Below are 14,873 nucleotides of genomic sequence, written 5' to 3' on the forward strand. Positions count from 1 at the left end.
AGGACAAATACAGGTCGAAATTATACAGTGAATGGCAGAACCCTTATGAGTATTGATATGCAGAAGGATCTGGTCTGCAGGTCCAAAGGTGGCAGCACAGGTAGACAAAGTAATTTTAAAAAATGCTTATGACATGTACTCCTTGTCTTCACTGGAAGGGACATTCAAGGATAGACAAGTTATGCTGCAGCTTTATCAGACTTTAGTTAGGCCACACTTGGAATATTGCATACATAAGGATGTGGATGCTTTGGAAAGGGTGCAGAAAAGGTTTACCAGGATGTTGCCTGGCATGGGGGATTTTAGCTATGAAGAAAGGTTGGATAAACTGGGTTTGTGTTCACTCGAATGCAGGAGGTTGATGGGCGACTTGACAGGCGTTCAGAAGATTGTGAATGGCATGGTTAGAGTGGAAAGTATGAGGCATTTTCCCAGGGTGGAGGGTCAAATACTAGGGGAAAGAGGTTCACGGTACGATGGGGGAAGTTTGATAGAGATGTGTGTGAGGCAGGTTTTTCACAGGAAGAGTGGCGAGTGCCTAGAACGCATTGCCAGTGGTAGTGGAGGCCAGGACGTTGGATGCCTTCAAGGCAGAGATCGACAGATTCTTGATCTCAAAAGGAATCAAGGGCTACGGGGAGAGTGCAGGGAAGTGGAGTTGAAATGCCCATCAGCCGAGATTTAAATGGCGGAGTGGACTTGATGGGCCGAATGGCCTTACTTCCACTCCTATGTCTTATGGTGGAAGTAGATGCAATAGCAGCATTCAAGAAGCACTTGGACAAATGCATGAATAGGAAGTGAAGATAGTTTTACTATGGGAGGGCAAAATGTTTTGGCGCAGGCTTGGAGGGCTGAAAGGCCTGTTCCTGTGCTATATTGCTCTTTGTTCTTTTTACCTGCTCACACTTTGTGGGGAAAGGATTAACATTTCAGTTCCGACGCAAGGGCTGCCCAGGCCTCATTCTTAGCAGTTTATTCTGTCAGTATATCGCCAACCATGTTATCCATAAATTGATGTCACCGACAAAGGAAGGTTTGCCAATTTATTTCCAAGTAATCAAAACTTCAGTGCAAGATCCAAATCTAAGGAATTCTGCTCCCTCGGAAGCCCACTAAAAACAGCAACAAGGCAACATGCATCAGCACCAACCACTGCAGATTCCATCTCTGCTTATACAATAGTAACTTCAGCCGGTGCAGGAACTATGAAAGTTCCTCCTTCTCAACCTTACCCAAGGAATTGTGACCGCCAGCCCGAGAGAGGCAGCAGCCCTAAGGACCTCTGGGACTAAGGAGACTTTACCTTGACATCAAGTTCCGAGTTCCAACCACATCACATGGGAAGGTCACTCGTGGCAAATGCTCAGACAAGTGAAAGACAGCAAATCAAAATACCCGCCATTCCATAAGCTCCATTGTTGAATACATTTTGGGGAAGTGCTGGACCACATTATCCATTTTAACCACAGCTAGTGCCGACAGCATTTAGAAGACAATGAACAAACCAACTTACTCTTACACTGCATCTTATCCTACCCTCCATCTTATCCCATCCCAAATACTAATTAATAGATTTGTTTTAATATATAGCCATTCATTTCAGGATGCTTGTTAGCTCGAGGATATAATTCAAATACTAGCCAATTCAACATCATGAGGCTAATAGGGACTGGGTCAGCCACGTGAGAAAGTGTGCAGTATACACTTTGCACACAGCCATATCATATAAATAGGAAAGGAATTGCAAATAATCCATTCAAAATGAGACAAATCATGCTCAAACTGGAAGGGAATCCAGGGTTACAGGGAAAAGCATGATTTCAATATTTAGGTAGCAGGCACAGAATCTCATCCATTTTGTAAAGATTGGGTTTAATGAGTGCATACATGAGCCTTTGAGATAGGCTGAGATGCAACTGTAAGTTCAGTGATTATGCAATAGTGCTCTGCTTGAAAATTGCAATTTATCTGTCGCCTTAGTATGATGTACAGATCCTCAGTAAGCATCGATTCTGAGTAATGAAGGAGTCTGCTTGATTTTATAAGAAGAACCGAAAAACCCAGTCTCAAAAACATACATCAGCTCCTGTTAAAAGTTCTCATAGATGCTACCAACGTGTTCACCAGCCAAATGACCTGCGTCTGAGGACTACAGCCAGTTTTCTGAAGTAACAACTGGCAGGAGTGACCAAATTATTCCTGACACACTCTGTAGTTATTGCAATATTTTTCAAGAGCTGACTTCTTCAGGTCTACCAAACAGCCTGCCTTCCTGCTTCAGGTGATCTGTGCACCATTAAAGAATCTACTCAAGTCCACAGCGGAGCTTCAACCCATGAGAATGAGCCAAGCTGACAACCTGAAGGAAAATCTCATGCAAGGTGCTGAAGAGGCTGTGATTTTGAAGTGTGCAGACATTTGTATTTTGAATTGTTGCAGTCAGAACCTGAAATAAACTGACATCTCTTGGACTTAGGAATGACCAATGAGGGAAAGGGTGGGCTATGGAAAGCAAGAAATGGGGTAGAGAAGGTCTCAAAAATGCATTCTTGTACGTTGACATGTTATAACCATAGTAACACAAGGTACTTCTTTTACCATGTTTGGATAATGACCCTGCTTATAGCGTTTGCATATGCATCTGCATCCTTCCATATTGAGATGCCAGAAATTTTTACAAAGGTAACAAATTTGGGCAAAACAACAATGTTGGTTCAACAGTTTGAGAGTTCGGTCTACAGTACAAAGGGTGGAAAATTAGGCTCACAAAGAACAGATGTTACAAATTTTTAAAAAATTCATTCTAATATACAGACCCAACACGTCCAGCAAAGAAAGCTTTTCACAAGAGCGCCCCCAGCCCCAGAGAGGGGTGAAGCACAAGCAGAAAAGTGATCCAAGCTGCAGTCATGCAATTCAATGCAGCCCCCTGTACTTACGCATCGCGTTCTGAGAGATTTGCCTCAAATACATCATCTGACTGGTTTGGTTCATCGGCATGGTAGATCCCGTAGTGTAGCTGAGCCTTGTCTTTGCTGAACAGAGTAAATTTGACATCAAAAACAGAAATGTATGTGGCTAAATTAAAACTGGGCTATTGCGTTCAAGAGGACATAGGAAGGTCTTGGCTCAAACCTGCACGGTACAGAGAGCAGAGAGTTGGGATTCCACATTTTAGTGGATAACGGTAAGGCCTTTATTTTGCTGCAGTTTAATATTTTAGGTTCAAGTGTTAACTAGCACCAACAGACAAGAACCTTGACTTGGACAGGTCAACTTCAAATTCAATCATCGAGGAGTCTAGAAGAGCATTTACTTTTGTTTATTGCAGCCATAACATACAGTTCAAATCTTGAATACAGAAATTTAAGTGACTACACACTATGAAATGCAGTGGGCCTGATTTGCACAAACTTTGTGCACAAAACAAGTTGCAACTGATCCGAGCCCAATTCTGACCTTACTGTGGGCATGAAATTGTACACATTGTTATGGCAGGAATCATTAAATTTTATCTGAAGTTAATACCTGCTTCTTAATGGACATCACTGTCTCAAAACTATTAAAAGATCACAGTGCAAACAGCACATTCCCAAAGAGCTGGTTTTGCTAAAATTTATTAGTTCACACAGATCTTCAGGGTTTTGATTCAAGTTGACTCGCTGACACTGTCAGAGAAACTGGAATTCTTAAGTATATCGGCATCAAAATAAATTCTCAATGTATACCTCGGGTCATTAAGAACCACAGTGCTGACACAATTCAACTTATTACTTCCATAGTTCAAACAATCTCTGGGTCCAATATCATCCTTTGAATGAAACATTCATTCCCATTTGCCAAAATAACCTGCATTCTCATTCAATTGGCATTTATGCTTTACAACTGCATAATTACTTTTACATCTCCCCAACTTGTGGATCGCTTTATAAATGAGGACCTTCCAATCACTGGGCTAAAAGTTTGAACTTTACGTGCATGTGAAATACATGTATTTGTCTCTAGCAACTTTCTGTTGCACATGTCGACGAGTGTGCATAGTTCCATTATCATGCCAAACTGGCTGCAATTTGGACATTATCAGATTATGCCTTTGTGCCTCTGTTACATTATCAATATTTATAGATGGTAGGTTCTTGAGCCCTTTTTGCTCTTTATAGCTTAACATCGCAGACAAATTGTGGGTCAACCAGTGTGATAACTACTACAAGAAGTTACAACAGGATTTAAAAGTAATTTTAAATGCAACAGTAACTGGAGGTGATAAAGGATAAAACCACCTCACAAAAAAGGACCTTCAGTTAATAAGGTTTCTGCACGGCATTCAATTTTTGGTATCACTTACTTTTCGCTGAGATCATCATGCCTCTGGCCATTGGACACGAGGAAGTATGGGCTTAACTGGCCAGGCAGGGCACTGCATGGACTCGCAGGGGCAGACAAGGAGCTCTTGATATTCTGCACTGAATGTCTTCGACTTCTCCTTCGTTCTAAACCACGCCGCTCATTCACACCGAGGCTTGATCTTCGCCGGTCCTTGCGTCCGCTTAAAGTAACGCTGTCATCATCACCATCTTCATGCTTCAAGCTCATCTTTAAGAGCAGAAAACACAATTTGTATGACTTTGTGAAAGTGAAAATTCATTCTCAATTTCATTTGCTCCTAGTGTAAACATTTTTCAATTTTCTTCCCCCAGCCCCATCACTGGCAAGATATGCATTTATCACCAACCCTAGTTACCTAGAGGTGGTGTTCTGAACTACACCAGTTCACAAGTTGAAGATGCCATCATGAAGCTGTGTTGGTTTGATATAATTGCGTGATTAAGTGAAGTATTAACAACAGTGGGATTGGGGAAGTAAAGATATTGCGAGGTTAACTCTTTCAATATGGCAGCCATGAGATAAAACTGTCAGTCACAACTTCCAGATCTGGTTACTTGGCTATTGACCACAACACCAAAATAAGCAGTAGCAAGAGTAGGCCATTCAGCCCACTGAGTCTGCTCTGCCATTCAGTGAGTTCGTGGCTAGTCTAATAAACCCACTTTCCTACCTTTTTCCCATTACCCTAGATTCCCACCCTCACTAAAATTTTGTCTATCTCAGCATTGAATATGCTTTAATGATAAACCCTCTACAGCCCTTTGCAGTAAAAATTCCACAGATTCATGAGCTAGAGAGAAGAAATTCCAACTGAGTCAACCTCAACAATGTGATAAAAGTTAATAATAATATTTCGGGAATGCTTCAAAATAACGGGGAGCAGATTTAGGACTGAGTTGAGGAGGAACTTCTTCACCTAAAGGGTTGTGAATCTGTGGAATGCCTTGCCCAGTGAAGCAGCTCAGGCTAACTTGTTGAATGTTTTTAAGGCAAACAGATTGATTTTTGAACAGTAAAGGAATTACTGTGTGCGGGCAGCTAAGTGGAGCTGAGCCCATGAAAAGATCACCCACAAACTTTTTGAATGGTGGGCTAGCTCGATGGGCCAAATGGCCTATTCCTGCTCCTATTTCTTCCATTTTTAAGTACAAAATGCATCAGGGTAGCAAAACAGAGTACAAGCACTGTTACAGCAACAGAGAAAGTGGAGCGGAAGGTGGGGGTGGTGAAGAGGAGGGGGTTTGAGTGAAGGTGGTGGGTGGGTGGTGGTACTGACAGAGATCAGAATTAATATATTTGAGAGGTCCGTTCAAATGTCCGATAAAACTGTTCTTGAATCTATTAGTACGTGTAATCAAATTTTTATAAGAATTCCAAAACCAATGCATCAGTGCTGCAGCTGGGCTATAAACATATCCGCAGGCCATGTCTAGAACCTGAGCTTTGTAACAAACCTAAATTCTAATCCACTGAGCCGATACCCAAATTAGATTTCAAAAGATCACATCAGAAAGTGTACAGTTGCCATCTTTGGTCAGAGACCAGAGCCAGCTGATATTAAGCAATCTGTGACAGGATAAGAAATAAGGGGAGATACAATGACTAACTGATTGAAGTGAATTTTATACAGGGTACTGGCATTGAAACAGGCTGTTCAGCCCAATTATTCTGTGCTAGTGTGTATTCCTCAATCAAGCCTCCTTTCATCTTTCCTCATCTACATCTACCATTCCAACCCATCGAATCCTTCACCCTGAAAGATTTGCCTGTTTTCACCTTAAATGCATCTATATTATTCACTCTAACCTCTCCATGTGGCAGTGAGTTCCAAATTTTCACTACTCTTTGGAAAAATAACTCTCTTTTAAGTTTTCTTTTGGAGTTTTTGGTGACTACCTTATATTGATGACCTCTAGCCATTCTCTTCCCAATAAGTGGAGGCATTCCTATGAAGCAAGGTAGCAAAATGGGCAAAATGTTCTTGTGACACCAAGAGGGGCATTACAGATACAGCAACAGCTTTGGTACCTAGTTAGACAAATGCATTGGATTGAGCATTGTTCCTAACATTAGCGTCAAGATTTGATAATGTAAACATGAAACTTAAATTTATATTTTGTATTTTGTGTGTGAAACTATGGCAGATTTGTTTTTAAGTTTCATTTTTAAGAGATATTTTTGTAAGCACAGTCATGAGGAGTCCAGAGGCTTGTTTATACGTTTGCATTTTTAATAAGGGTTCATAACCCTTGAAGGGAAGAACAGATGAGAGTAATGGTTTGCCGTTTTAAAAAAGGAGAGAAAGAAAAACTGAGCTGTTGCCTAGTAACAGGGATCCAGAGACACAGTAATAGAAAACTACAGATGGAAGGTGGCAATCATTGTGTGTGCATGTCAAAGAGTGGATGCAAGCATGCTGAACTCTCTCGTAAGTTGCTAATATTCTTGCAGAATTTTTGAGTTTAAGCAACTCATGTATTTGCTCAGAAATTGAAATAATGGTGAGTTTAATCTGTAGTTTGCGTTGGGTTTCAGGAAGAGATGCCAACCAAAGCAAAAGCAGCTCACAAATGCATAGAAAATCTCTCGAAGGAAATCGGTTGCAGTTGTGCCAGCCTCAGCAAGAAGCCTTCACGTGAAGATAATGGCAACTTTTCACTTGGATTTGGTATTTGCAAGCACAGCAACAGGATGAAAAGGAATAACAAGTCGGAGTCCCTTTGCATTGTTTGTTTGTAATGAAATCTTTCAAACTTTTCTGTCTAGAGTAATATAGTTCATATCTTTCCTTGTTTACGAAACATTTTATTATGTGCGTGAAATGTACACTGAGACTTGTGATTATGTTCAGTAACTCACCTCTACAGTGAACCGAGAGCAAAGGTAAACGTATGTTAAAAGATAGTAGGAACTGCAGATGCTGGAGAATCTGAGATAACAAGGTGTGGAGCTGGATGAACACAGCAGGCCAAGCAGCATCAGAGGAGCAGGAAAGCTGACGTTTCGGGCCTAGACACTTCTTCAGAAAATTTCTGAAGGAGGGTCTAGGCCCGAAACGTCAGCCTTCCTGCTCCTCTGATGCTGCTTGGCCTGCTGTGTTCATCCAGCTCTACACCTTGTTATCTTAAATGTATATCAAGCCAGGTTTCAATCTGGGAGCTGACCTGTGCATTATTAACATCAAGTGGGTTGGGAACACCTGTGAAAGAGAAGCTAAACTGTCCAAATTAACAGGATTGAATTTGAAACAACATTGGTTAATGGATTACTGAACCATCTGTGTTTGTGTATGTCGTAAACAAAAAAAGAAGCCAGGATGTTAGGCTAAGCCTGAATAGGAAATCAGGTCATAAACAGGAAATCCATCAGACTATTGGAAGAAGAGCTGATATCAGACATTAGATAGCTGAGCTACAAGTAACAATGATAAGGTTTAAGCTTTTTCACACTGTAGAGGAGACCAAAAAGGATTTGATTGAGAGATTCATAATCCTGAATGGAGATGAAATATTGAATCCTAAGAAACTATACCCTGATCTTAAGACAACACTATGTGTATAGGTTGGAAACAATCTGACAGATCTCTGGGAAGGGGAACAAAAAGATCTAATAGGTTCATTGTACAGAGGGAAGGTTCACTGTACAGATTAGATAGAAACTCTGCAGAAAATAAAAGGGACTGTCCATGTATTACATATAACATAATCAGAATATTACCTATTATATTTAACTTATTTATGACATAATTACATATTATATGCAAAGTAAATCAGTCATGTAGCCTGCATTTATGGACATATTTAAAGCAAACTGCTGCAAGATTTAGAGCGATCATTTTCGTCTTATTTTTGGAGTAAAACTCTCATTTCTTTCTATTAGGATGATGCTTTCTAGACAAAAAGAAGTACGCGTAATAACATCAATAAAACAAAAAATTACTAATTGGTGCATCTATAGACTTGAAGCAAGCAGGTTAGTCAATACATGTGAAGAAAAAAAAAGCAATTACTTTTAATGTGTACCTGCCAAGTATTAACCCATCAATTCCCAGCCAAATATTGACTTTTGTTCCCTTGTACTACAACTGTAATCCCTGTTACTGTTTCTCAACCTTCATTCAGATTGAAATGACGTGGTGCATTTGGCAGTAGTCCCACTACTTGTTTAGTTGCCAATCTCTGAGGTCAAGGTCCAGAATCCCAACTGAGAAATTTCAGTCGTGACATCTCGATCATCCATTAGTTGCAGCTCAAATGTACCATCACAGCATGTACGTGTTATTCTGATCTGTGTGAGAATTACATTAGCACAAGCATAGCAAATGATGGAACTTTGGGGGATTGATTTTCACACTTCTAAACTGTCATGATCCCTGAGGCTGATTGCTATCTAGTGACTCCTCCATAAAACTTTCTAGTGGACGCCAACAGTGAGCTTAACTGTGCCGTCCTCAATCAAGCCACAATTGCTTTCTGACACTCCTAAGCTCATACTTGAATAATAATCACTTGAGTGAGCTATTGCCAAGATGGATTATTGCAGCAGCATATGACATGACGGGATTGGATTGGGGGTATGGGGGAAGAGGAGGGAACGAAGAGATAAGTACCGGTTTGTATATTTTCATACATCTGATATCAACTTGGCCAGAATCTAAAGCTTTTTGTCCCAATCCAAAACTGTTGCCTTTCTCAAATTGTACAAGTTATCAACCTACAAAGCTCAACAGAACACTTCTGAAATTTTGCGTCCTTTGACAAAAGGCTAACTCTGTTCAAGCTGCTTACTGGAGACTGCACAATCTGCAGTTTCACAATTCTCAAACTCATCCTCCCCAGCAGCTTTCCAAAAACAAACAATCTAATTGTGCTCAGATTAACGCAGGAGTGCGAAACATTACCTCATAAATATTGAATTGTTCCAGCAGATCCAAATCAGTTCCTTTTTTGTTCAAGTGTCTCTGTGAAATAGCTTCCATCCCTTGTTCTTCCAGACAGTCCACTACATCATAGAAGGAATCTTGATCAGGCAAACCTGCCAATGTCTGGGAATTCCAACAAAGCACATGAATACATTCATTTCTTGAAGAGAGAGAAACTGCTAAACACAAAGATGAAAAATGGATCTATTAAATAAAAACTAAAAGAGTTTTGCAGTCAGCATTTTGCACTACCTAAACAAATCAGTTAGACCAAATTTAGACAATCAAATGATCTTACTCTTGTGCTATTGTGCAAGAGCTGGAGTGATACAGCATACAAAAACATTATTATAAAGTGCTTGGAAATGGAGCTTGATTGTCAGTCAACATCATTTTTGCATTTGTGTGAGATTTTTGTTCATTAGTTTAACCAGGTCACTTAGCCCTTCAATCTGGATTCACTATTCTTCCATTAAGATATCAAAAAAGGAATGTTATATGAATAATTTTATTAATTGTTAATGAAGGAACATCACTTCAAGGTAAAAATTCATTTCAAAGCCAACAAAACAGTCTAGATGGATAAATTACAAGATACTGCTAGTTCAAGGTTATCTACTTGGTGTCATTCTGCCATCCAGCACCTTTCTCATCACTGCATCCCTCCACCCGTTCTCCACAGTTTATTATAAAATGGGATGTATGAGCAAGAACAATGCTGAAGTGGCTAAAATGATCAAAGTACTCAGGGAATGTCAATTGTTGCATCCTTTCGCTTCACATCAAGCTCCCTTGCCCTTGTTCAAATAGGAGTGGCAACCAAGAGTCAAGGGCACAGATTTCTGTCAAATGAGAAATTATTGTTAACTTTGGAATTTGGTGCAGAAGCAAAGGAGACACTACTTTTAAATTGCTTTTTTTTAAACCAAAATCCAGCCGCTGTTAAGTATTCAAATGCATTAGTTCATTGAGCAGATAATATTTTATCCATCTAAATAGCAGAGTTATGGAAACAATCATTATATCCAAGTTTAGCTTGATTAGGAATAAAATTACCAAACCCAAAACATGAACTGATTCTTTTTCTTCACAGATGCTGCCAGACCTACTGAGCTCTTCCAGCAACTTCTGTTTTTGTTCTTGTTTTACAGCATCCACAGTTCTTTCAGTTTTTATTTAGCTTGATTAGTTTCAAATTAAATAATATTCCAAAATTAGACAATAATTAGATAATAATTTGATGTTCTTTCCAAACTGGAAACTTAATTGTTCCCCATGGTAGGCTCATTCAGAAGGTCAGGAGGAATGGGGTACAGGGGAACTTAGCTGCTTGGATACAGAATTGGCTGGCCAACAGAAGGCAGCGAGCGGTAGTAGAAGGAAAATATTCTGCCTGCAAGTCAGTGGTGAGTGGAGTTCCACAGGGCTCTGTCCTTGGGCCTCTACTGTTTGTAATTTTTATTAATGAGTTGGACGAGGGAATTGAAGGATGGGTCAGCAAGTTTGCAGACGACACAAAGGTCGGAGGTGTCGTTGACAGTGTAGAGGGCTGTTGTAGGCTGTAGCGGGACATTGACAGGATGCAGAGATGGGCTGAGAGGTGGCAGATGGAGTTCAACCTGGATAAATGCGAGGTGATGCATTTTGGAAGGTCGAATTTGAAAGCTGAGTACAGGATTAAGGATAGGATTCTTGGCAGCGTGGAGGAACAGAGGGATCTTGGTGTGCAGATACATAGATCCCTTAAAATGGCCACCCAAGTGGACAGGGTTGTTAAGAAAGCATATGGTGTTTTGGCTTTCATTAACAGGGGAATTGAGTTTAAGAGTCATGAGATCTTGTTGCAGCTCTATAAAACTTTGGTTAGACCGCACTTGGAATACTGCGTCCAGTTCTGGGCGCCCTATTATAGGAAAGATGTGGATGCTTTGGAGAGGGTTCAGAGGAGGTTTACCAGGATGCTGCCCAGACTGGAGGGCTTATCTTATGAAGAGAGGTTGACTGAGCTCGGTCTCTTTTCATTGGAGAAAAGGAGGAGGAGAGGGGACCTAATTGAGGTATACAAGATAATGAGAGGCATAGATAGAGTTGATAGCCAGAGACTATTTCCCAGGGCAGAAATGGCTAGCACGAGGGGTCATAGTTTTAAGCTGGTTGGTGGAAAGTATAGAGGGGATGTCAGAGGCAGGTTCTTTACGCAGAGAGTTGTGAGAGCATGGAATGCGTTGCCAGCAGCAGTTGTGGAAGCAAGGTCATTGGGGTCATTTAAGAGACTGCTGGACATGTATATGGTCACAGAAATTTGAGGGTGCATACATGAGGATCAATGGTCGGCACAACATTGTGGGCTGAAGGGCCTGTTCTGTGCTGTACTGTTCTATGTTCTATTAATAAGATAAATAATTCATGTTACTAGGGTGGCTGAGTAGTTAGCACTGCTGCCTCAGTGCCAGGTATCTGGGTTCAATTCCACCCTTGGGTGACTGTCTGTGTGGAGTCTGCACGGTTTTCCTCCGGGTGCTCCGGTTTCCTCCCACAATCCAAAGATGTGCATGCTAGGTGAATTGGCCATGCTAAATTGCCCGCAGCATTCAGGGATGTGTAGATGGGGTGGGTCTGGATGGGATGCTTTGATGCTCGGTGTGGACTCATTAGGCCGAAGGGCCTGTTTCCACACTGCAGGGATTCTGTATAAAAAAAATTCTATAAATTATGCTGTGATAATGGGAACTGCAGATGCTGTAGAATCCAAGATAACAAAGTGTGGAGCTGGATGAACACAGCTCTCTGATGAAGGGTCTAGGCCCAAAACGTCAGCTTTTGTGCTCCTGAGATGCTGCTTGGCCTGCTGTGTTCATCCAGCTCCACACTTTGTACCTATAAATTATGCTGACAAGATAGATGATGTGTTGCAGCTGTAGCATGAGAGCGCTGGTGGAAAGCACTGTATTTGAGGGTGGTGTCAAGAAACCCTGGTTTAGTTATGGACTTGGAAAATGGCAAGGTACCTGAACATTTTCTTTCAAGAGACATACACTTTGCTTCAGACAGAACTTCAGGTCTGGTTTGTGACCAGTTCAGCAAGGTGTGATTGCATGTGAAGCAGACATGGGGACCCAAAAAGGGGAAACGGAGAAGCCTCAGTTGCTACAATTACCCAACAAAATAGATATTCTCACAGCTTGTGCAGACAGGAGCAGGGAATGCAAAGCAGATGAGTAAATTGCATGGCACCAAGGTGCAGGTAGCCTGTAAAATGGAAGTAGTTCTAATAGGGGATGTTATAGTTAGGAGAAAATATGTCTATAAATGTAGGTTCCAAAAGCTATGTTGTCTGCCCAGTGACAGGGTTAAGACCTCTTTTCCAGGCTGGACAAAAACTTGGAACAGCCGAGGAAGAATCCGATCATCACATTTCACATGAGTCGGATTAAGAAAGAAGCTCTGCTAAGGAAGCATAAGCAACTAATGGCTAAAGTTAAAAAGCACAGCGATAAAAGTAATAATTTCTGTATTATTACCTCAGCCACAAGCAAATGGGTGTAGTGTAAATAAGATCCGAGTTGAATTCACAGTTCAAAGATTGGTAATGGAGAAATGGGTTTTAATTCATGAGGCACAGGCTTATATACTAGAAAAACAGGAAGCTGTACCATTAGGACAGTATTCACCTAAACAATACTGAGACCAGGGAAGTATTGGCTTGTTAATGGGAGTTATGCAGCAGGTTTCAAACAAAAAAAAGTTGGGGAATGGTTTACACGATGGGAAATGTAGCAACTTAAAGACAAAGGATAAGGTAATAGTTCAGCGTAACATTATAGGTATATTTTATTGAGAGCGAAACAGGAAGGGATAGAATGTGAGAACTCAAGAAACCAATTTGGGAAGAGTAGGCAAAAAGGTTTTAATCTAACAGGAAGGTTTAGATGATCCAAAGATCAAGTGGAATCAGCAGAAAAGGTTTTGGTGTGGATAAGGGTCAAACTTTAAAATATAGTATAAAAATAAAATTAAAGTCACTTCATTTGATTGCACAGGCCATCCACAGAAGCTAGATGAACTCATAGCCCAAGTAGAAAGAAACAGTATAGATTAATCACCAGAGATGTGGTTATGAAGTTTGAGAAACATACCTTCCAGGGTACGCAACATTTTGAAAAGATATGGGCCAAAGGGAAAAGCAGCAAAGGTAGCACTGCTGATAAGGATGTTAGTGAGAAAGGATCTCGGCTCAAAAACAAAATCAGGAAGTAGCATCAGTGCAGGCAGAGATTAAATATACTAAGTGTCAGAAAAATAAAACTACAAATGTTTATAGCCCTGGAAACATAACAGTTGTGGATTACATCAATCATCACACAGATTAGACCATTCAAATCAGCTAAGAAGGTCGGGAAGATGAAGTGTTGTAGAACCCTTTGAGCTTCCTTAGGATTGTGTCATGGAACTAACAAGGAATAAAGCTGTTTTACATTTTGGTATTGTATAATAAGACAGGGTTGATTCATAATATCAGATAAAAGATTCACTAGGAAGTAGTGATCATAATACTTGATTTCAAACTATTTACAAATTTAAATACGTACTCCAGTAATAAACTGGAATCTCAATTTCACTAAAGGTTGGCGCTGGACAAACAATCTGAAAGGCAAAGTGGTAAATAAACAATGCGAACATTTCGAGAGACAATTCAAAACGTTCAATAGCTCACACAAAACTCAAATTCACTTGTAGTGCACAAAGTATAAGGACAGCATTAGTTTATAAAAAGAGACAATGTTGCAAAGAATACTACTAAATCTCGAGACTGGGAATGTTTGAGAAAGTGGTAAAGGTCGCCAAAAGTCAACAAAAAGGGAAGCCGTAGAAGAGAAGAGTACGCTAGCCAGGAATATATGTATAAAAAATTCAAGCCCTGACAAAACGTGAGAGTAGCAGCTCAAACAAGGTCCGAGTTAGAAGCAGAGACTAAAGAAATTATCATGGAGGAGAAAGAAATGGCAGGGAAGTTGAACAATTTTATCTATCTTTATTCAGTGTAGAATACAAGTATTCTGGAAATAACTTATCAACTAGGGGCTGTATACAATGTGAAAATGAAGGTAATTAGCATCAGATGACTGGAGGTACTCAAAAAGCTAAAAACTTTGACAAACCTCTAACATGTGATTGGGATGAGCTGGTTATGATTTTCCAAAATTGCCTCAATTTTGTAACAATTCTAGCAGGATCGGAAATTACCGAACATTATTGTTATTCAAAGAAGAACAGAGAGAAAAAAAAATCAACTCGTGACCAGTTAGCCTGACAACAGCCATCTGGAAACTGCAGGATTCTATTATTAAGGCAGTCTTATCCAATGCAGTTAGGAAAGCATCACATGACTAGAACAAGTGAACATATTTTTACAGAAGGGAAATCATGTTGGATAAATTTACTAAATTTTTGAGGATATAAAGGTTTTATTAATAAAGGAAATGTAGTAAATATTTTATCAACCTGTTCAGATGTAGTATCACCTCAATCTGGAGCAGGAGAAACTGGAACTCAGCCCTTCAAG

General features: G+C 40.2%; 1 protein-coding gene across 5 annotated transcripts in view; it reads right to left on the bottom strand.

Moving 5' to 3' along the window:
* fhod3b (formin homology 2 domain containing 3b) overlaps window positions 1–14,873 on the bottom strand; it is a 583,240-nt gene that overhangs the window by 146,927 nt on the left and 421,440 nt on the right. For 4 of the 5 annotated variants that reach the window (XM_048559318.2, XM_059652629.1, XM_048559337.2 and 1 more), the window contains 3 exons: window positions 9,290–9,433; window positions 4,349–4,596; window positions 2,943–3,038 (listed from right to left, as the gene is read on the bottom strand). In XM_048559318.2, coding sequence (XP_048415275.2) covers window positions 2,943–3,038; window positions 4,349–4,596; window positions 9,290–9,433 — 488 coding nt within the window. The remainder of the gene's footprint in view (window positions 1–2,942; window positions 3,039–4,348; window positions 4,597–9,289; window positions 9,434–14,873) is intronic. The other variant, XM_048559356.2, reaches the window with a different exon arrangement.

This window comes from Stegostoma tigrinum, chromosome 2 (assembly GCF_030684315.1).
Source record: "Stegostoma tigrinum isolate sSteTig4 chromosome 2, sSteTig4.hap1, whole genome shotgun sequence".
NCBI classification, from domain to species: Eukaryota; Metazoa; Chordata; class Chondrichthyes; order Orectolobiformes; family Stegostomatidae; genus Stegostoma; species Stegostoma tigrinum.